Source organism: Clytia hemisphaerica, unplaced genomic scaffold (genome assembly GCF_902728285.1).
Source record: "Clytia hemisphaerica strain Z4C2 unplaced genomic scaffold, Clytia hemisphaerica genome assembly, whole genome shotgun sequence".
Lineage (NCBI taxonomy): Eukaryota > Metazoa > Cnidaria > Hydrozoa > Leptothecata > Clytiidae > Clytia > Clytia hemisphaerica.
In genome coordinates, this window is record NW_027103632.1 from 1 (window position 1) to 22469 (window position 22469).

The 22469-nt window shown below is 36.4% G+C and overlaps 1 protein-coding gene across 1 annotated transcript; it reads right to left on the bottom strand.

Annotated features, from left to right (window-relative positions):
- Positions 1 to 5379: 5379 nt before the first annotated feature.
- On the bottom strand, positions 5380 to 22313 carry LOC136802600 (uncharacterized). Its single transcript, XM_067059354.1, has 2 exons — positions 22213 to 22313; positions 5380 to 6415 (listed from the first exon to the last, which is right to left on the bottom strand). Exon 2 carries the CDS (start codon positions 6402 to 6404, stop codon positions 5697 to 5699), a length of 708 nt encoding a protein of 235 aa, XP_066915455.1. The 5' UTR covers positions 6405 to 6415; positions 22213 to 22313; the 3' UTR covers positions 5380 to 5696.
- Between the last annotated feature and the right edge of the window lie 156 nt (positions 22314 to 22469).

A 22469-nucleotide genomic window follows, 5' to 3' on the forward strand; every position in this document is an offset into this window, starting at 1 on the left:
AGAATATCTCAGCGTCACAAAAGCTGCAATTCTGCATAGCCAGTTTATCAAGTTATTTCAACTGGATTTGTGGCAGGTTCCAGAACAATGAACAACAGTAGTGTAAGATATAAGAAGGGCTTCGGCCAGTTGCTTCCGCAGACTAAAAGTTGCTGTACGACGAAGATAGCGTAGCACGTATAATTTTGCGTAAACTGATTGACAGAGTTTATCGATATGAGTTTGCCAATTTAGATTTTGATCGAATTGGATGCCAAGAAGTTTATAAACGGTAACTCGTTCTATCATTTGGTCTGTGTGATAGATATGAAAGGTTGCGTGATCGGGGGTTCATGAAATCGTGAAGGTTTGACATTCTCAGTGTTGACAGTAGCATGATTTTGTTTTTTTGTTATTAAACGCCAGATTATTAGTGCTTGACCATTCTCTAAGTTGGTTTAAACGATGTGTTAAGTTGACGATTGAAGCTGGGAGGTTTACTGTCTTACAGTGTTCATAGATAGTAGTGTCGTCTGCATATTGGTTTTTACTCCCACCATCAACGTTATCTTGTAGGTCGACGGTATAAAGGTTGAATAGAATTGGTCCAAGTATAGAGCCTTGAGGTACCCCAAACGATACAGTTCCATAGTCAGATTTTTTGTCGTCAATCTGGACGAATTGGCGACGATTACATAAGTACGAAAGCATGAGCATGGCAGCACTGTTCGAAAAGCCTATCTTTCGTAGTTTTACCAGTAGCGTTTTGTAATCGACGGTATCGAAGGCTTTGGAATAATCAAGAAAGGCGGCTAGTGTGACTTCGCTTTTGTTCATCGCACCAATGATGTCGTCTCGTATCTTCATTAGGAGCGTTTCGGTAGAATGACGCTTGCGGAAACCAGACATGGTTGTTGATATATCTGTTTCTTTCGATGTACTCACGATCTGCTTTGCCATTAAACGTTCGTAAAGTTTTGATAAGATAGGCAAAACAGTGACGGGTTTGAATTGGTCAGGAGTGACGGACTGTTCAGTTTTTGGAATCGGTGTTACTTTACCGATTTTCCATTGCTGATGGAAAGTGGTTTGAGCGATCCCTGAGTTTATGATGTGAGTTAGTGATGCTAGATGGTCGGCGATAGGTTTGATCAGCGATACTGGTAGATTGTCATACCCGGCAGAGCAGTCACTTCGAAGATTCTTTATCTCTTTGACAACTTGATCATAAGTGACGGGTTGAAACTCAAATTCCTGATCAACCTCAGTGACGAATTTCGAAGAAGATGTTGGATTTCTTCAGTGGAAGTTGGTTGCGATCCAAGGATTCTTGGTGCCGTGGATAGGTAGTGTGCATTTAGTACGGATGGTTGGATATTATCACACTTTTTGTGGATTGAGAATTCGATGAATCAGCCTCCAGATTTCTTTTGGTTTTTTCGATGAAAGAAGTCTGCGGTAGAAAGTCTTTTTAGTGTGTTTATCTTTCTTTTTAATGCATTGCGAGCGTCACGAAATTCGTTCCAGTCGGAGTCTGATTGAGTTCGATGAGCAGCGATGCGCTTCTCGTGGCAGCTTGCTGTAGATCGTTGATTTGTAAGTCTTCATCCAGGGTGCTTGCGGACGAGTGACTTTGATTCTTTTTTTAAGGGTGCGTGGCGTTCGACGCACTCAAAGAGTAGATGATTGAGTGTGCTTAGACTATCATCTGTACAATCGGTTGCATAAACGAGATTGAAGGTAGGGTGGAAGCATCAGCTACGTATGTAGGTAAGTTGAAGTTTCTCATGTCACGTATTACTTTGTACCGTGGTTCGAATCGGGCGACACGAGTATTCAAGCAGGCAAACACGGCATCATGATCACTGATTTCTGGCGTCGGTAGAACTTCGCAGAATTTGATTTTGCATGACGAGTTGGTCGAAATGTGGTCAATGAGCGACACTCCTTTACGTGATGGAGATTTGACATGCTGGGTGAGGTCGAACGAACGAAGGGTTTCGAGATACGAATCTTTTATTTGAGAGTTCGATAATAGATCGATATTAAAATCACCCGTTATTACCACGTTTCCCGCCCAGTCAAGAATAGCTGTTCCAACTGTTTTTGAACGTCAGTTGCAAAAAAACGTCAGTTCATTACAGAAGCCGTTGCAGTGTTCCATCTAAATATATACGGCACTAAATATATACTTTTAGATAAGCTCAAGGCACATATATTCAGCGTTCTACGGTGAAAATTTCATTGTGAAAAAAGTCTTAGTTTTAGAGATATGAAACTTTAAGCACACCAAGTCGGAGATTAACACAAGTCGAGATAGAAAGTTTTCAAACCAAAAAAGCTAAGTAACTTTTGATTGACAGCTCTCTTTTACGTCATTTTGATGAAATATGCCATTTTAATGGTCAAACCTATACACCTTCCAAGTCAAATTTCTCGTCAATGAAAAGCTGGTTGAATATAAATCTTTCAGCAATGGAAAGAATAATAATTTTTCTTTTTGCTGGATACAAAATTGACTTTTATGAAAATTTCTACCTTTTCCAAAGTAAGGTTTGTTACAAGTTAGCTTATTTTGGAATAACTGAATTCATCTTCGATGTTGAAAAGTTGCACCCTCGTGTACAGAAGACTCGATATATCTTGAACTAAAAAACTTTCTGAATTATATTTTCAAGCACATGGAGCTGAGTAGCCATGCTTTCAGCTATACTGAAAATTAAAGTTATTGTTTTAGTAATTTCTTCTACAGAATTATCTTACATTCTTTGCGGAACACACTGTAGAGGATAGTAAATTTGCATTACAAAGGTTAAATGGAAGTAATTTGAGAGATGTTGTTTTCCTTTGGTCCATATTGGTAATTTTCCAAATGAACCAAATGAAGTCGCCTTATTGGTTTATTCAACGGTTATGTTAATTTCAACCAATAAAGCAGCTTCATTTGGTTTCGGAGTAGAACGGAACCGTAGCATGCGAACATGGTTTAAAAGAATGTTTTTGACAATCAAGGTGTAGTCTTTCTAAATCGACTTCGGGTAGGGTTCAGTCATCTGAACGAGCACAAATTTAGGCATGGTTTTCGTGATACTTTAGACCCTTTTTGTGGTTGTCGAACTACTCTCGGGTACTTAATAGCCGTCCCCCCCCCGCTAATTAATTTTTCGAAAATTTTCCACCCAGGACATTCTTATTCCAACCCCCCCCCGCTTATTAATTTTTGGAAAAATGTTTTTAAAAGTTCCCTTTTTTGTCCTAATTTAGCTGTATTAGCCTCCTTTTCAAAAATTTTCCACCCAGGACATTTTTATTCCAACCCCCCCGCTTATTAAGTTTTGAGATTTTTTCCAACCTCCCCGCTTATTCCAACCCCCCCGGCTATTAGGTACCCGAGAGTAACTCAGTTGAAAATACTCAGCACTTTTTTCTGCACTGCTCTATATATTCCCTTGCGAGACAATCTCTATTCGACAAACTACAAGACTTAGGTATTATTTTCCTCCCACTAAACCCTTCTTATTTTTGTCGGTTTTTATTATACGGTGATGAAAGCTTGACTTTAATTTTAAATCAAACTATAATTCTTTCTGTCGTTAAATATATCCATGAATCTGGAAGGTTCAGTGGTGCGTTATTTTAGTCTACTACAACCATAGCTCTCTCCACGTCACACCTTGTTTTACTTTTTCCTTTCTTCATAGCCTTACCTCTGGCGATATAACTTAAGTTTCTAGCGGAGGGAGGGACTATATTAATGTTTAGTAGATTTTGTATTATATGTTCGTAATGTACCCTGTGTTTATGTTTCAATAAAGAAAAAAAACTAACAAAAAAAAAAAATGTTTTGAAACATAATTGTATTTTCTCCCTTCAGATTATCACGTCACCAATCGAATGGTGAAATCCCTCCTTATCAACCATTTCGAGGACCAATTGGCGTTCATGTATCCGACAGATAATAGAAAATCATCAATTTATCAACCGTCCAAACTTCGGATGTTATTGAGGCTATTCTTACAACGGCTCCCGTCAAAGTGTGCGTAGAAAAAATAAAGTCTGAATGCCAGTCTTATGATTTTCAACTAAACGAAAGCTTCCGTAATGCATCGGACTTAGAAATTGCAATGGAGAGACTGAAAACCTACCAACAACTTGAAACTTGGGACAAATTTTTCAATGATCTTTTTCCGACGCGATCTTCTTCCAAACCGATTAAAAGAAAATGTGACGTTATTTTGTAAATTGTTTTTAACATGGTCAACATAGGACGAAAAAAGACCCCATTACACACTGCTATCGCCGAAAGTATACACGATACTTGCAAATCAAAGACTGCATTTTTGTCAAGTAATTGATTAACTGATGTCGAGGGGCAAATCACTCGAAAAATGGTGTACGAGATTTATGATTTATTTTTGATTTATGATTTATTTATGATTTATGATTTATTTATTTTTTATTTATGATTTATTTTTGATTTATTTTTGAGTTATTTTTGATTTATTTCTAATTTATGAATAGGTGTAATTTTATGGAAATTCTTTTTCAAATTATAACGAACTGATACTCAAAATCAGTGTCAAAAAAATAAAAAAAGTTGAAAAGTCCATTTTTTTTCGAAAGTTTTTTTATTTATTTTTATTTATTCATGATTTATTTTTTATTTATTGATTTATTTCTGATTTATTTCTGATTTATTTTTGATTTATTGATTTATTTCTGATTTATTTTTGATTTATTGATTTATTTCTCATTTTTTTTTTATTTCTGATTTATTTCTGATTTATTTTTGATTTATGATTTATTTCTGATTTATTTTTGATTTATGATTTATTTTTGATTTATGATTTATTTTTGATTTATAAAATTGTGTACGGGATTTATTTTAGTGATAGGCACCCAAAACGCAAAAGTTAGTTCCCATGAGGTAAAGAAAGGGGAATTTCTTGCAATATTTTAAACACCGGCTAGAAACCACTGAAATCCTCCCACGATAATCCAATAAAATAAATTCGAAGTGCTAAAATAACTCTCGCCCGAAGTTTAAATTGTGATAGATATGAGCCCTCCGAATGCATTAGGAATGGGTCCTACTCCCGGGGGGGGGGGGTATGTGCGGCGGTTAAAGGTATGTTTTTCAAAATATCAGAAATGCACTGTAAGGGTGGATTTTTGATAAATGCGCTGTATGGCTGGAAGTTTCAGCAAATCTAGGAAAAATTGCAAATATTTGCAATAAAATATATTTGCTCTAAAAGAGTTTAAAATTTGAAAAAAAATGCACTGTAAAGGTATGAATTTCACCGAATTTTTTCTGCACTGTAAGGGTGCGGTTCTAAAAGCCAATTTTTTTCGCCGCACATACCATTAGTTGGTAAACCCATTGCCCCCCGGGGAAGAGCTAGTTCGTTTGTAAAAATATAATTTATAAACATTTAAGCTGACTCGGACCTAACTTACCTGAATGATATTTCATCATTGGCAAATTCTTGCGCATGCTTTGCTGTATGTTGACAATCTCCTCCAGTCTGTTGGTCAAAGCTTTGATTTCCTCGGAACTGAGATTTTGATCAAGTGATAACTGTTGAGCGAGGTTGCCAATTTGAGTTGTTGAAATTTGCAAATCTGTAACATCTTGAGATAATGATGCTTGTTGGTTGTCGAGAGATTTGTGTTCATTCTCAAGGGCTGCCTGATTGTCTGCTAGGGTCGTATGTTTAGAATCCAGGGCCGTCTGTTTGGTATCCAGCGCCCGTCTGTTTCGTTTCCAGCGCCATCTGTTGTTTAGAAAGTGTGTCTTGCTTTCTCTCTAGATACAAATACATAGATTTGACAACATTCTCGTACTTTAGGTCCAATAACATTGTTTTCAGCTGCGTTGTGTCGTAAGTAAAGCCAAGATTGTTGATGATTTGTTCTCCTTCAGTCCATTTCTGATTAAATTGTGCTTGATTGATTTTATCTGGATCCGTGTGGTGAATGTAGTTTCGCCATTCTCTCGCACGAATTACAAATGCACCGATACTTAGGTCAGTTGCAGGTGGATTTTTGTTTTTCCATCCTTTGAGAGGAGCAGGAAGATTGGTAAAATTGATAATCAAAATACAGATGAGTGTAACATCAAATTGAGAGGAATCGGTTGCGTTTCCAGTAGAAGGTCGTAATGCATCCACCTGATCTTGTTGTAAAACTTTCTTTTTTCCGTTCGTTCCATTCTTCAAGTCATTTATCTTCTTTCGATTGGCAGGTGTCGAGAGTTCTTGATATAGTTTTTGAGGGTCTTGAGGTAGACCATTGTATGTAGGGTCATTTGAGAGGTTATGGAGTACATGAAGTAGAAATGACTTTAGAGGTCCATGAAGGAAGGTGGCAAGTCGTAACCAGAATTGGATGACGGTGATTAGAGCAGCGATCGTCAATGTCATGGCAACAACCTCTGAATAAAAGAATTTATAATGATAACTTTAATCGTCACCCGTTTTTACTTGTTATAGAAGTAAATTTCTCCCTAGTTTGTTAGTGTAAAGCACTTTTTTAAACAGAGATATAAGTTACGTGTATTTAAGTTTAGCCAAGGTTTTAAGCTAATGCACCTTTTCGACTGTAGCCGCCAATTGCCGCGCGGGCATGTTTTATGTTCGCTTTATCCCACTAAAACCGTCCCAGTCCTTTTTTCGCACCTATAGACAATAGAAAAATAACTAGTAAAAGTAACTCGCGCAGCAACAAACTCGCCTTTTGTTGGCTGATCATATTGAGCGTTTTGGCGTTACCACCCTCGAAACAGTGGGCGCCATTATCATTCTGCAACTCTGTCCACCATTTTAAACGAGTTAACAATAGATCCAAAAGGGCGCCCTCGTCAAGGAAGATCATTTGCTTTGGTCTCCGGCTTTGGAGAGTAGTGTAATGTTTTCGATTGTTTTCGATGGAAAATGGTCAAGAAACTTAAGTTTACAAATGTCATTTAGTTTTTGCTGGCTGATAGAATTGCAGGATCCTGAATGGCTTCCCTAATGACAATAATTGTTTTTACAACAGAGTCATTATGATTAAAAAGAATTTCAATTTTGATGACGTTAAAGTTAAGGCTTGGGGACACGATTTTTTCGTGTTGGTGCATTGCCACATGCTCCATCCCACCAACCTGAAACGCTTTCTTGCATCTCCACCCCATTTTTCTTTTAATAACATTTGTGCTTCTCTCATTGTCCCTCGGACAATGGAGCAAAATTTATTCGAATCGATTTTGCTCCATTGTCCCAGGGACAAAATCAGCGTGTTTGTTGGTTATTTCCCTCACTTTTTGTCCCATGAAACCAAAAAAAGAAACCATGAGACACGCGCTTTTTTTCTTGTGGTGGTGGGATGGAGCATGTTGCATTGCACCAACGCGAAAAAAACCTCTCATGTTTTCTTGGATAATGAGCTTGCGTCTGTTTTCTTCTTTTTCATGTTTTCATGTAACAGAAAGCTGTATCTTCACTAGCAAGTGGAGGATTATCCTATTTTAATTTCAGAATTGCTCCACGCCGTGTAGATTGGCCCTTACGGCTTTTGCAATGTGAGCGCAAGCAAGTTGACTGCATTCTGATTTAAGAAGGCAAAACGCTCTAGTGAGACCAGGCTGTAAACCAGAACATAAAATATCAAGCCTTGTCTAAGCCTTTATTGAGAATTATCTTTTGTAAAAAAAGTTATTCATAAAAGATGCCCAAACGATGTCTCATGACAATTAAAATGACACAGAGAGAAACTTTGATAAACATTGTAAATTTAGTGAAACACACACAAGAGCTCTGGGTGGTTTTTCACTGAGACTGTCTGGCGAAAATCGATTAGCTGAAACAAAGAAAATTGATAGGAAAGCATTACTGACTCCCAAAACAGTTGTCAAAGCGTTTACAACCCTTTGAATTTGAAGAAAATTTTATTAAAAATCATCAAACCGCATATCAAGGGATTTAAAATTTCAGCCTTCTAATGAACATTTTCTGTGACAAGATTCCTCGTCTGTTGTATCAAATCAATACAGATGAAAGTTTGCTCTTCAACTCTATCGGGAAAGAAACACTTTTCCCATATGAACAATTTTTTACAAAAGAATCCCACTACACATTCTGCTACTTTTATGGCAACTAATTTATTTATGCTGTCATTTTCGCTTAATTGTTCATGTTAAGCCAAGAGAGGTCTGCCCCTCTCTTCGAGAACAAAAGGTTTAATGACCAATTTTCGACGTTAAATCTGGAATGCTGATATGAAGCGATCAAAATCTGATCTTAAGCACGAATCTTCATTGTATATATTTTACAACCCTTAGAAATTTATGAAAAGGACCGTTGATGAGAACCACTATCTATCAACCATCTATCTAGCGTAGTGAAAAAGCACCCTCTCTTTCTACAGGGTGTCCCTAATAAAAGTATCGAGTTTGAACATGCGATTGAGTAAAAAAGTTTGTGTGTGTTATCGCTAAAATATAAGAACGTTCTCCATCTCACAGGCTTATTACAACAGGTAGTTACAACGTATAAATTAATTGTAATGACAAAGAAAAAAGAGGGAGAGCTTAAAATACAATTTTGTGAACACGCACATAAAACTTTCTACTCAATCGCATGTTCAAACTCGATAATTTTATTAGGGACACCCTGTATAGAATTGGTAGGACTCGATACTTTTTCTCCAGACACCCTGTACAACAAAACATCCTATGATTTAATCATGTTAAGGCCATTAGCTTGAAACTTTCATTGTGAATACACCCTCTGTGTCTTTGGCGCGTCCTCCACATTTTTTATTCCCTACGACAAGCACATTGCGTCATTTTTCTTTGTTTTTAATAATTAGCCTTTCTATTAATTTTTATAGCCATTCAATCATTTAGTTTTTTCAAATTTCAGAAGACGTGTAAAATTTGTTTTTATAACATTTACAGAGATGTGACCTGACAACAGCTGTTCATAATTTTCTTACGCGCATGGTAAACCTCTGAAGGCACTTTAAAATTATACATCTGAGAAAAATAACTTTGTTGTCATTCCTAGTCCTTTTAAACGAACACGGTCCTTACGATTTCGGGATTGCATATTCGTCAGATTGTTATGTTTTCACACATCCCTTTAGAGCTTTAGCGTGGTGTGCAGAAAACAATCACAATCTGATCTAAGGTTACAGAGATGATGCTTCGAAGAAGACACTTGATAAGTGTCGAAATATTATACAGAAATTTTAAAGTGTTTGATTCCTTTCGACCTTAATTTGTTGGTTTGTTTTACTGATTATTGTGTTGCTATATCAAATATTTGTGCATTACATAGCTTGTGCAAAGTGGCAAACTGGTGTTCTATTATAAACCTCCTACTTAGGATTTCCATTTAGGGTTCCCACCTAAGGGGTCCACTTAGAGTTTCTACTTAGGGTTCCACTTAGTTTCTTACTTAAGGTTCCACTTAGGGTTCCCCCCACTTTGGTTCCCCCAACCTTGGTTCCCCCAACCTTGGTTCCCCCAACCTTGGTTCCCACTTACGGCTCCACTTAGGTTCTCACTTAGGGTTCCACTTAGGATTCTCACTTAGGGCTCCCACTTAGGTTTCCCACTTTAGGGCTCCCACTTAGGGTTCCCACTTTAGGGCTCCCAATTAGGTTCCCACTTGAGGTTCCCAATTTGGTCCCTACATAGGGTTCCAACTTAGGTTCCCACTTAGGGCTCCCAATTAGGGTTCCCACTTAGGGCTTCCACTTAAGGTTCCCAATTACAGCTTCCACTTAGATTCCCTCTTGAGGTTCCAATTTGGTTCCCAATTTTCCAGTATGCCAAATGGAACCTTAAATAATAACCCTAAATTTATCCCTGGATATTTATCTCGAGATAAATATTCAGGGATAAATTTATCTCAAGATAAATATTCAGGGACGAATTTATCTCAAGATAAATATTCAGGGATATTTATCTCAAGATAAATATTCAGGGATAAATTTATCTCGAGATGTAATTATTTTGAGATAAGCACGGAGATAAACATCCAAAGACAAAATCTTTTTGAGTTAAATCAATTTTCTTAAGATAATTTGATTATTATCTCCTGATAATATGATGACACTAACAGACTTCCGTCTGATAATATGATGGCACTAACAGACTTCCGTAGAATATTCATCTATAAAAGGCTATCAAAACAGTGCTATGACTAGTTGTGTGCCCCTTGTTTATAACTTATATTCTGATATTGTTCGCAATCCCTTGTTAACTTTGTATGAACGGAAAAACTATTTACCCATAGGTATATGGCCGTTTCAAGAGTTATTGATTTCATTCTTATAAAGTAGTTGCTTATGAGAAAAATAAATATGCTCATACATAGCGTCAGCCTGGGTTTAGGTCCCAGGCAGAAATTAGGTCCCCCCTGAGTTTTAAGTCCCCCCAAAGATTTATGAATATTTTGTTAGCCCCCAGGACTTTTGACCCTAGACAATTTCAAAAAATTGATCCAGTAAAAAAGGGTTTTCCAATGTAATTTGCATTCAGTTCTAAGTTTAAGATAAGATATTTTGCACACTTTTTATAAAAATATTGCGGCGCAGGCAAAAATCTTTCCGATTCATGAGCTTCAATTTGGGTAATTGAACATGGGCCCCGTCAACGGGAGGGCCAGGGGGTCCATGGCCCCCCACTTTTTGGTAGACCATGTCATACGTTTTTAAGAGTTACTATTTTAATCTGGTTTGAGACCAAATCAAACCACAAAAACTATTATTCTCCCCAATTAGATATCGTTTTAAGGTGTTCTGAGGGTGTAGAAAGTGAAAAATTTTCTTCGTCGCCCACCGACTTTCTCACTCAAAATGGCCACCCGGGGCCCATGTTGAAGTCAACTATTAAGCTGAATTATTTTAGCCCTCATGTTAAGTGATGACATTTCATCTCCCCCCCCAATTACATAGGCCCCCCTAAAAAAGGTGCACTTCCAGCCCCCTCCTTTTTTGGGAAAGATTTAGGGTGTAACCCCCCCCAAAACTAGTAGGGGGGCGGCTGACGCTATGTCATATTGTGTAATTTCCATCGTCTATAAATTAATATGCTGACATTGTTCGCAATCCCTTTGTTTACTTAGGTATATGGCCGTCTATGAAGAGTGGTTGATTTGATTCGTATAAAGTACAATCATGGTCATAGTATTTGAGAAAATAGGGAAATTCTCACAAAATCTTAAAGCCACAATCGATTTGGAAGCGTTCTAACTTGTTGGAAGGATAAAGTTTTAGGACCTTAGGATCTGAGGATCCAAAATTTCAGAAATGGTCCAATAAGGCTCATATAGCCTGGAAGTCTATAAACCCGAGCCATAAATTGAAAAGTCCGATTGAGTTTAAGAGATGGCCCAAAATCGACTTTCTCGCCCGAACTCCAAATTTCTAAAAACGAGGAAATAAGCTTAATTCTCAATAGATTTTGACCATAATTGTAGTTGCTTATAAGAAAAATAAATATGTTCATATTGTGCGCTGCCCCTTTTCTATAAATTATTATTCTGATATTGTTCGCAATCCCTTGTTTACTTAGTCTGAATCGCAGACCTCTACAAAACCCCAGGTAGTATAGGTCTGCTTAATGATCTACCAACCGCTTTCCGGTTCGCAAAGGAAATCTTGGCGAGTTCATAATTTGATTGACATTGATGTGTACGCAAAAACGATCGTTTCGAACGTTTTCAATGGAATGTTTACGTTCGAAATTCGAATCCCAGACCAGAAAACAAAACAGAAAAAAGATAAAAAACAATCTGATGCGCGCATTATGTACAGTCTGTAGATTTATTTTCGACTTTTGCTTTTATAAGATATCTGGTCTGTAAATTTATCAAAACTTTTCCATCAGCTCTTCGATCGAAGCTCAAAAAATACAAATATGAACACAAAAGTGATAGACCACCAGAAACACTCCAATCTCTTCAAAGAATTGAAGCTAAGTACCTGAAAGATACAAAGGCCACACAGTATTAAAGAGTGAAATGACAAAGCTGAAGAAAAGTTCTTTATTTGTTTTAACATTTAAAAGGCCCTTGTTGAAGGAACAAAAACACTCCCTTTTGTAGAATCATAAAGAACTAACGTCAGAAATATTCAATATGACCCCCGCAAAATGTACTGTATATACATAACTAGAATACCTTGAAGTAATCTGCAACATATCTGTAGAACTGACAAAACAATTATCTGGAGCCAAAGTGATCAACGAATCCAGTGTGGTAAAAAATTATACACTTAACCCAAATAAGTCAATTGGTCATGACGAAATTCATCCAATTATGTTGAAGGAGCTAGCGGACTACATAGCTGTCCCGCTCCACACAATCATAAAACTAAATCATTTGATGGAAGTACAGCACCTGACCCCGAGAATGTAGTAAACCCCGAGAATGTAGGTTTCTCATTTTTTAGCATGGTAGCCCTAACGATAGTTCAACTTCATAAAAAGTTGTTTCAGAGCATACTGTTACATATTACTGATTATTTCTGGACATAAAATTTTAACTTGAATTAATTTTTTCAGGCGAAAATCTGAATCGAAGTTGATTGGATACTAATCGAATTGAGACATTTTTTAAATAAATCCTCTCTAAATCGAAATCTATTGGAATTAAGTTATGATGATAGGGTATTTTCTTATTCCTAATGAACTAAGGAAATGTGGAAAATAGTCCATTTCAATATTTATTGTTCTAAGTTAGATATTTTGACGAAATGTTTGACCTACCTTTTGGGGTTAGCTGACCTACAATTTGGGAGCCTTCATAACCCGACATAAAAAGTCTGTCAAATTATATAAAACTTTTTTGTTGTACTTTCATAACATGAAAGCATTTCCTGAGAGATGATTAATGTTGGCATTCTAAGCTTTTACGACGTGTACCGGACCCGCTGGGACCCCAGCCAAATCAGAAAATTTGCCTAAGTTTGGAACAATATAATTTTTATCCCCATTGGGAATTTAGTAGAAATTTTTTAACCCGATGTGGGAAAAGTTCCACCGGGGCTGCGAGGCAGGGGTGTTGTTACATTGTTCACATATTTTAAACAGAATCTTAAACCTACAAAATAAAAATAACTTTCTTGTCTCTTCTTTTCGTCCTTTCTTTTACTTTTCATCATTTTTAGCACGATAAAATTAATATCTTTGTTAATTTTTTGTCAGAGTGTATTTCTAAAGTATGAATTTCACTTAGAGAACAAAAATTTCCGATGAATACTGAAACTTCGGTCTCAGCAACCGAATCTTTTCACCTACATTCTGGGGGTTAAAAAGCGAAAAAATCCAATTTTCAGAATAACAAAAGCTCTTTAGAATATTGTTTTGGCATAAAATATTTCTAAAATTTCCTGTTATAATTAATTCAATCGAAAAAATATCAACATTTTACTATTACTAGATTTAAAGCCATAAAACTAAACCTACATTCTGGGGTATAAAACAAAAATGGGAGTCAACTTCAAGGACCAAAAAAATTGGTCTATCTATCAAAAGTAATGAAACTAACCCCTGGGAAAGGATTTTGGGAGTTCAAAATTTCGTTTAAAACATTCAATATTTTTTATAATGCAAATCTAGATTTATCAGGTCTGATTCAAATTTCACCTACATTCTTGGGGTCAGGTGCTGTACTCTGCCAGACGGATGGAAAGTTGCACATGTGTCACCGATATATAAAAAAGGGAGCAAAAATTTAGCTGAAAATTATAGACCAGTCAGTCTTACATCCATCGCTTGCAGACTGATAGAAAGAGCGCTAAGGGACCAAATTATGAAACATCTGGTAGATGAAAAACTATTATCTAGTAAACAACATGCGTTCATGCCAAAGAGATCAACGGTAACACAATTACTTACATATCTTGATAAATGTGCGGATTCGATATCAAATAATAAAGTAGTTGCTGGTGTGATTTATTTTGACTTTGCGAAGGCCTTTGACACCGTACCACACCGCAGACTGCTGAAAAAGCTGAATGCTTATGGAGTCAGAGGGACAGAGCTCAACTGGATACAGTCCTTTCTCATTGACCGTTATCAATATGTAAAGGTAAACGGAACATTGTCGAGAAGATGTAAAGTTATGAGTGGAGTTCCACAAGGAAGTGTACTTGGTCCACTTCTTTTTGTTTTGTACATCAATGATTTACCAGAGTCTACGAAGCAGAAATGTTCCTGTTTGCTGACGATACAAAACTGGTGGAAGAAATAAACAACGCCGAAGATGCGCTCAGGCTACAGGAAGACATTGATGCCATGGGAAAATGGTCAAAGGACTGGCTTTTAGAATTTCATCCGAACAAGTGTCATGTTTTCAACACTGGGTAAATTTTGGAACATCAAATATGCCCATCCCTATACCATAGCAGGATCTGTTGACCAAGAAAAAGATCTAGGAGTAATAATCGATAGTGACCTGACCTTTGAAGCCCATATATTCAGTAAAATCAAGAAAGCTAACTCTATCGTTGGCTTGATTAGCAGGAGCTTCGAATTTCTCTCGCCAGATATGTTTCGAACGCTTTTCATTGCATTTGTCAGACCCCATTTGGAATATGCACATGTAGTATGGTCTCCAAGGCTAATCAAACATATCAATGCAATCGAGGGCGTCCAACGAAGAGCTACAAGGCTAGTTAGTTGCTATAGAAACTACTCATACGAAGATCGGCTACGACTCATCAATCTACCTAGCCTAAAGACCAGGCGGCAAGTTGGTGATATGGTGGAAGTTTTTAAGAACCTCTACATTTATGACGAGTCTATAAGATCAGAGAAATTTACTCCTCGAACACGACCACGACGTCAGCATGATTATGAGCTTCAAATGAACTTTGCTAATGACGGTATGAGAGGCTACCAAAACAACTCTCTTTTTTACAGAAGTGTGAAACCTTGGAATGATCTAAAAGAAGATATTGTTGAAGCACCATCCTTACAAGTCTTCAAAGAGTGTTTGATAAAAGAATGGGAGAAAAAACTTATATAAAATGTAAAATCAAAAGTTCTGTTTCATAGAGGTCAATAGACCTGCGAAATATATTGCTTTAATATAATATATCATACAAGTCCAAATTCAAGCATCAAAATGTAGTTTTATGAAGCAAAATTATGTTGGTGCACACAGAAGATACATCAGGGCACTTAAATTCAATAAATCTAATTTCTTTTTTTTTCCGAAATCTCCACATTAAACAAGAAAGAAGGAAGAAAAACAAGCAAACTTCCTTCCGCCTTTTTCGAAATCCAAATATGTTTTCCAATCTATGATTTGGTGCCTCACAGAAAATTTAAATATTACGTAATGTTATATTTGTAGACACTCGCCAGCTAAACATGTCTTTAGCCGTATATCGGCTAAAGGCGGCAAATCTCTGGACAAAGGAAATATAGCTTATTAAGCATCTTCTATAAGGAGCACGAATCCGTTAGTGGATGCCAGCAGCCTATTGTTTACTTTGTATGAACGAAAGAACTAATTACTGAAAGGTATATGGCCGTCTACGAAGAGTTATTGATTTCATTCTTATAAATAGTTGCTCCTTGATGTTATGCTTCCTGATTTTTACGATAAATTCGTCAAAAAGACTGAAATATTTCTCTACTAACACAACAATAACAAATTCATGGAAGAAAATTTATTCATCCTTTCACGCATAATTATCTCCCCTTTCGCAAAACAAAAGGTATCGTTACGTCACGTTTCTTGTCAATCAAAATTTCAACAAAAGGGCATAAGAATTTTTTAATGAATTTTAATTTTAATAACCAGTTTAACATGTATGGTTAAAACAAAAGAAAATAGCTATTGTGAGTCTTTCTAACTGGCATATAGCTATAAGAATTTCACCATGATTACAAAAGCCTAAAGTAGCAAAATATTACAGATTTTTATGTATTGCTTTTTTATAAGAACAATTCGAGGCTTAAAAATATCAAAAAATACAGGAGAAGCCAAGTCCCAATGAAAATTAATGGTTTTTATTAGAAAAAGGATACATTTTTCGTACTAATTCTGACTAAAATTTTGATAAAAACCTGATAAAAATGTTGCCGTTTAAGCCAATCTAGAAGAGCCAATTTTCAAAAATGTTCTGGTCCATCGGCCCCAAACAAGGTAGGGCTTCCTTAGATACTTTATAGAGCAAACTTAGTTTTGCATGGTACCCTCCAAATCCTAGATCCGAATGAAATGAATGAAATATGGATATCCATTTGGCTGGTCGTCTCAATTTCTCGATGTTGCTTCACATGAAAAGAACAGTGCCGTAGGAAGCATTTTCATATTGAGGGGGGGGGGGGCTGAAGTTTAGTGACACCGCGAGAGCCAACCATAGTTTGACCCGAGGGGGGAAATTTTGAAAATTGAGCTTTAGATTGCTTAAAAATGCACTGAAAACATGCACATAAAAGACAATTATGACAAATTAAAAAAGAAAAACTTTGCATTTTGCAAAATAACCATTCTTGAAAAATTATTGGGGGGGGGGGGGCATAGCCCCCCCCCCCCCTTGCCCCCCAGTTGCTACGTTACTGAAAGAAAAATAACAAAATAGCGAAAGACAGGTTAATATCCCTTGACTAGCAAACTATTCTGTTAATTAATCATGTCAGAGGGCGGGAACATAAGGCAGCGAGCATTAGCTAAAATAGGAGCTGCGTAGGAGAACGAGCAAAACTTGGTGAAAGGCTGCTGATTAACAACTTTCAGCCCTTGCCGCTGACAAAATTTCCTACGCTTACCTAACTCCTACGATCACTATTCCCGCGTGATACCGTTCCAGCCCGACTGGTGTGCCAGTCAAAATATCCCGAGTTATTTTGGAAAATCAATAGCTGTCATATTTATTTAACCCTAGCACTTCATACACTGAGCATGCGTAGCGTACTAAAATCCCTCGGATGCCCATTTTTTACTAAACTTCTTTTCGCTCTCTCCTTCGCGTGTGCAAAATATGCGACTGCTTAGTGATGGGAAAAACGTAGTTTATGTATTTATTTATCTACTTCGGTTTTTGTTACCGTTGCGAAAGCGAGTGAAAAGTTTCGATATTATATTACTAATATATCAAACTAACAATCAACGTTATCCGAAAATGAGCTTGTAAAACGATATAGAGTAGTATAGTTGTTGAATGAAATGGCCGGATGTTTGAGAAACATCACATCGGAAAATCTTACTAGAGTGGTGAAATCGGGAAACCGTATCTAGAACGATATTCTCAAATTTCAAATGTTATTTTCCTCTTTCTCGGTGCGTAATTTCCCGTGTGTACGTTTTCCTGATTTTACCTAACTAGTATCCCAACTCTAAATCTGGCTCGAAAATTAATAACAGACTTGTTCACTAGTCTAAAAACGATAGAGTCTGAACTTTTGAGACAAACTATTTATTTAGGTCGATTATGAAGGAAATTTTTACCCACATTTTTGCGGCTCTTGTTTCAATTTAGAATTATTGATTTGATCTTATAAAGTAAGTGTGCTTAAAAGAATTATATATGTGTTTATTTTGTTATCAATTTGCTGTTTACTTTTTAAGAACTGATTATTGAAAGGTACACCAATATTGTCTACGACTAAGACTCATGTATCAGAATTACAAACGAAATAAGGCTGCCTAAGCTTACCTCTTTTCAATACTTTTCAACAATTCAATGTTTTAAGTTTTTTTACTTAACCCCCTGTAACTATGGAGGAGTACTTCGTATCTAAGGTCAGCTTAAAATCTTTGTGTCTAAAGTTAACCTCCAAGCAGCTCTTCGTGCTCCACGCATTCCACGCATGCGCTCTAAAGGGAATGGTTCTGCAAAAAGACCTGCGAAGGTTCTCGGGTTTTCTCTGATGGCCGACACTACTTTTCACGACAGTACTTTTCACGATTCAATCGCGGGCATTCGCATAAAATTTATCGATTTGCTCGGGCCGTCTTTGGATGCGTGGGCTAAACAAAACCGATTCTACTGCGACCGTGGCTTTCTTGCTCCGAATCAAATCCAAGATGGCGCCTGAAATTCACGTTTTGGCTCTTGGTCAATGTTTGATTTTTTTATAGATTTTGAGACTTATAAAGGAAAGTTCAATGTTTCAAATGTTGTTTATTTATTTTAGTGTAGCTCTGACATACACCTACAGAAGTGGCTGCTCATACTTATTGACCTAAAAGCTTTGAAAGACTGTTTTGAAAGTTGTATTTTGTACAACAGATTTTTCTTGGATGTTTTCTTATTTTTGTTCAAGATGAAGACTCAAACACCAACCAAATTATTACAGGTGTGTTCTCTTATGTATTGATTACTTCTCTGGCTGCGTTTAGACCAACTGGCATTTGTAATTTGGCATTTGCTCACGAGGGAGTCGATTGTAATAGCTTTTCCATTGTATTTTCTGTCATGGCATTTAAGGAATCGTCTTTTTAGAGTCATTACTGAAAAGGTGATTCCCTCATGTTCAACTTTGACAGATCAAACAATGAAAAGCATGGAATTTCTCAAAAACTGCTGTCATTAAGACTGAAACTTTTTGCCGTAGGGCTAGCCTATGGCAAATCTTGCAAATTTTACAATCTATAGAAAGAACTGAATAAAAAACGTGCAAATACTTCAAAAAATCAAAAATGTCATTTTTTCTCTTTATTTTGGTTCCTTTGTTTGATTTGAAATGCCAGAAAAGGGGATTCCTTTGCTCAAAATGGCATTTCAAATGTCAACGAAATGCCAACACGCTGGCATCATTAGGCATTTGACAAACCGAACAATTGCGCGGAACAATAGAATTCAAAAGAATACTGCAAGTAATTACAAATGCCAGGCTGGTCTAAACGCAGCCTCTCTTGCTATCTTCTTGATTATTAGGAGGAATGAAGCATTTTATCAGCACAATTATAACTTAACGTGTGCAAAATGTCTGTCAGGCATTCAATTGACAAAAAAATTGATTCAAACATCAAGAGGTTGACTAGTTTAGGCTCTGTTTGTATTGTTGGATATTTGGATACTCTTTTTGGATAAAATATTGGTGAAATTTAATGTTTATTGAGTTATTTTTAAGCGGTTTCGATGATCAGTTTTTTGGGTTGCATACTTTTTGCAATCAGACAGAAACCTGTCATGAGAACTTTTTAATAGATTTGGAAGATAAACAAATACCAACTCTAAGTTCTGGAAATTATTTTTTGGCTTGAAAAGGTCTCAAAACTCCAAATTAAATGATATTGTTTATGATTTTGTAGCCATGATATGTTCAGGTGCTCAAAGGCATTCCAGCAGGAAAAAGTTAGTATTTTTGACAGGTGAAGATTCATAAATAAATAAATCTTGAAAACTGCGGGCCAATCGGATACCGGTATCTGGTCACGTGTCATAGTTTTCCCAGACCCCGCCGAACGCGGTTTTGTAAATTTCCGCTGGATAAACTTTTCAGATCATCATATGCCTTAGCAATGGTGATCGGTTATGAGATTAGTCTAAAGTAGATTCAGAGGAAGCCAACGAGCCCATTTCCCTGAAATATCTGTTTCCCTTTTCCAGGAGAGAGCTTTTTTTGAAAAATGAGGAAACAGATCCAATTTTCTAGCAAAGACCTTTGCCCCGTTAGTGTAAAACACAGGTCACAGGTCATACAAATGACAGACCGGAAAACTGTAACGCACTCAAACTGCGTCCGAATAACGAAGAACCCCTAAGAGATAAAGTGGGGAAAAACACTCAACATATGATGCAAAATGAACTTAAAAAGAAAGACGACGTCACACAAAAACTGAACAACGAGGTCAACACCAAAACCAAAACCCGTGATTCCATCAAAAATGATCTCAAAATTTTTCTGGCAGGAAAACTACAAGAAATGGAAGAAAAGACAAGAACCATGATAAAGGAAGAAATCAAGCACACAACAGAAATAATGACGGAGACATCAAAGAAAACATACGCCGAAATTACTAAGAAGCACAAAGAAGACTTAAGATCTGCCGAACAACAAAAACGGAAGGAAGAAAGTGAAAAGAAAGACATAGACTCTAGGAAACTGAATATCATCGTTCACGGGTTTCTCGAATATTCAGGCCCAGATAAGGAAAAAGAAGAAAATGGGGAAAAATATGACATATTTCGGTTCCGAGAACTCCTGGAGGACATCAATGTTCCAGAAATAAATGTTACTCACCACAGATTAGGAAACAGAAAAACAAAAAACGGCCGTCCTCTTAAAGTCACCCTACAAAGTCAGCATGACAAAGATCTTATCATGAAGAATTTACACATGCTGAATGATTTCACAATCAACGAACGGAAAAAGATAAAGGAGATGCACGAACAAGCAAAGAAACTTAACAAAGACTATAACAATAAAGACTTCAACTGGCGCGTTAGAGGAAGCCCGAGAACAAAACTACGAATCGTTAAAAAATTACAAAACCAAACAAAAATATCTTCAAATTATAAACCAAAATACTCTACAGAAGAAATTGTCAGTGATTGGGCATCAACAGATGGTGATGAATGATTCATTTTGTAAAATAGGCAGTCAAACTCTATTAGCTTTAAAGCTAGTACATTTTTGTACACTTTTTTTCGACTTTAAAGAATATACACATTAACATTAACATTAACTCGTACCATACAACTCATAACATACAACTCATAACATAAGTTCCTGAAAATATTATATGTAATGGAAATGTAATATCAAAATATGGTATTAAGAAGACTTAAACGACAAATCATCAACCCCAAATATTGACAACAAATGACACTTGAGTTATGTAAATAATGATGTTATCTCAAAGTATGAGGTTTTGTACACCAATTAACAATAAAATATTCTTCATGCATAGGATGCTGACGCTACAAGTGGATATAGATTGATAGGTTTTGAAAACAACAATTTCCTGTTAGAGGGTTGTTTAAAGCAAAAGGTGAGATCAATATCTTTTTAATACGTATTCTTTGTATATAACGTACGTAACATGCTTATAACATTGAAAAGATAACTTTTATTACATGTGTGATATAGATGTAATATATAATATTACAGGTCTGTGTTATACACGGCATAAAGCGCGAAATCACGTGGTAAGCACGTGGGCAGATTTTTGGCTTTAAATAGTTCTAGATCAATAAAATACCTTTGGAATTATATTTTTGACATTGACAACTGTTTTTCAAACATTTTCTTTGTGTTTTACAGTAATTGAAGCTGACCTGTCAACACCGACCTGTGACCCATGACCTGTGACCTGTGTTTTACACTAACCGACCTTTTCTTTAAAAAGATCAGTATATTTAGGAGATTACATAAAAAATTGGAAAACAGATATCTGTTTCAAAAAAAGATGATATTGCATTAGAAACAGATTGAACCTTCTGGGGGAAAACAGATATCAATCACAAAAGGCAAGGGAAACAGATAAAAATTTCCAGGAGAGGGAAACAGATATCCTATTGCTTATAAGCTTGGGAGAACAGATCAAAATTTTAATTCTGAAAATTGTGGAAACAGACCAAATTTTCTAGGGAAGATACTTTGAGATTAAAAATTTAGGTTTTGAGGAGAAACAGATCTTCATATTTGAAACTTTCGGCCAATAGATCAAATTTTCCAGAAAGACTATGCTTGGGAAACAGATGTTTAAAAAAGGTCCTCGCTAGATGCTTTCGTAGATTTTACCCAGGGGGCACTCGATTTCTGAGCGACGGCATGTGCTGAGTGTATTTTAAAGACCGTTTCTGACTCTTAGTCTTACAGTGCAGTTTGAATTCATATCTTATTTTGCTGTTACAACCTGAAAAAAAAGCCTAAGATGTTGACACAATGTGCAAAACAATTCAAAATGGATGCAAGCCAAAACTATAAAGATATATCAGACACCAGTCAGCAAACACATCCTTGCAGTGTACCCTTGTAAGTGCACTCTATAAAAAAGTACACTGTTACAGTGCCTTTCGAGGGTCTTGAAAAACCTACCCTTCACGCCATCTCCCCCCGGCAGTTTTTACAATTGCAGGATTTCTAAGTTTCAAACTGTATACCAAACCTTTGAAGGGAGACATTTTCCCATATAGTACTTTCGTTTTATCCCGGCGTGGCTAAGACATTCTCGCCTTGTCATTGAGGCCTGGATGTTTTTTTTCTCACAAGCAATCCCTATCTGATCCTATGTACTTGTTCATAAAATGATGTGAATTACAATTTATAAGTACCTGAGAAGCTGGCGTAACCAAAAACAATTTTCTTCAGAAATCTTTTTCCTCATAAAAAAAATAAAAACACGATATGATTACAACACTACAACAAAATTCACTTTTTGTCATCTGTCATCGAAAAACACACAAATGCGCTCTTTTCTACTAAGTAATTTGATATACCATTATTTTGTCTCTTGCATGCATACCTAAGCATCTTTTTATAAGCAGTTAGGTTGCTAATGCTCTCTCGTAATCGTAAAGTAATTACATTT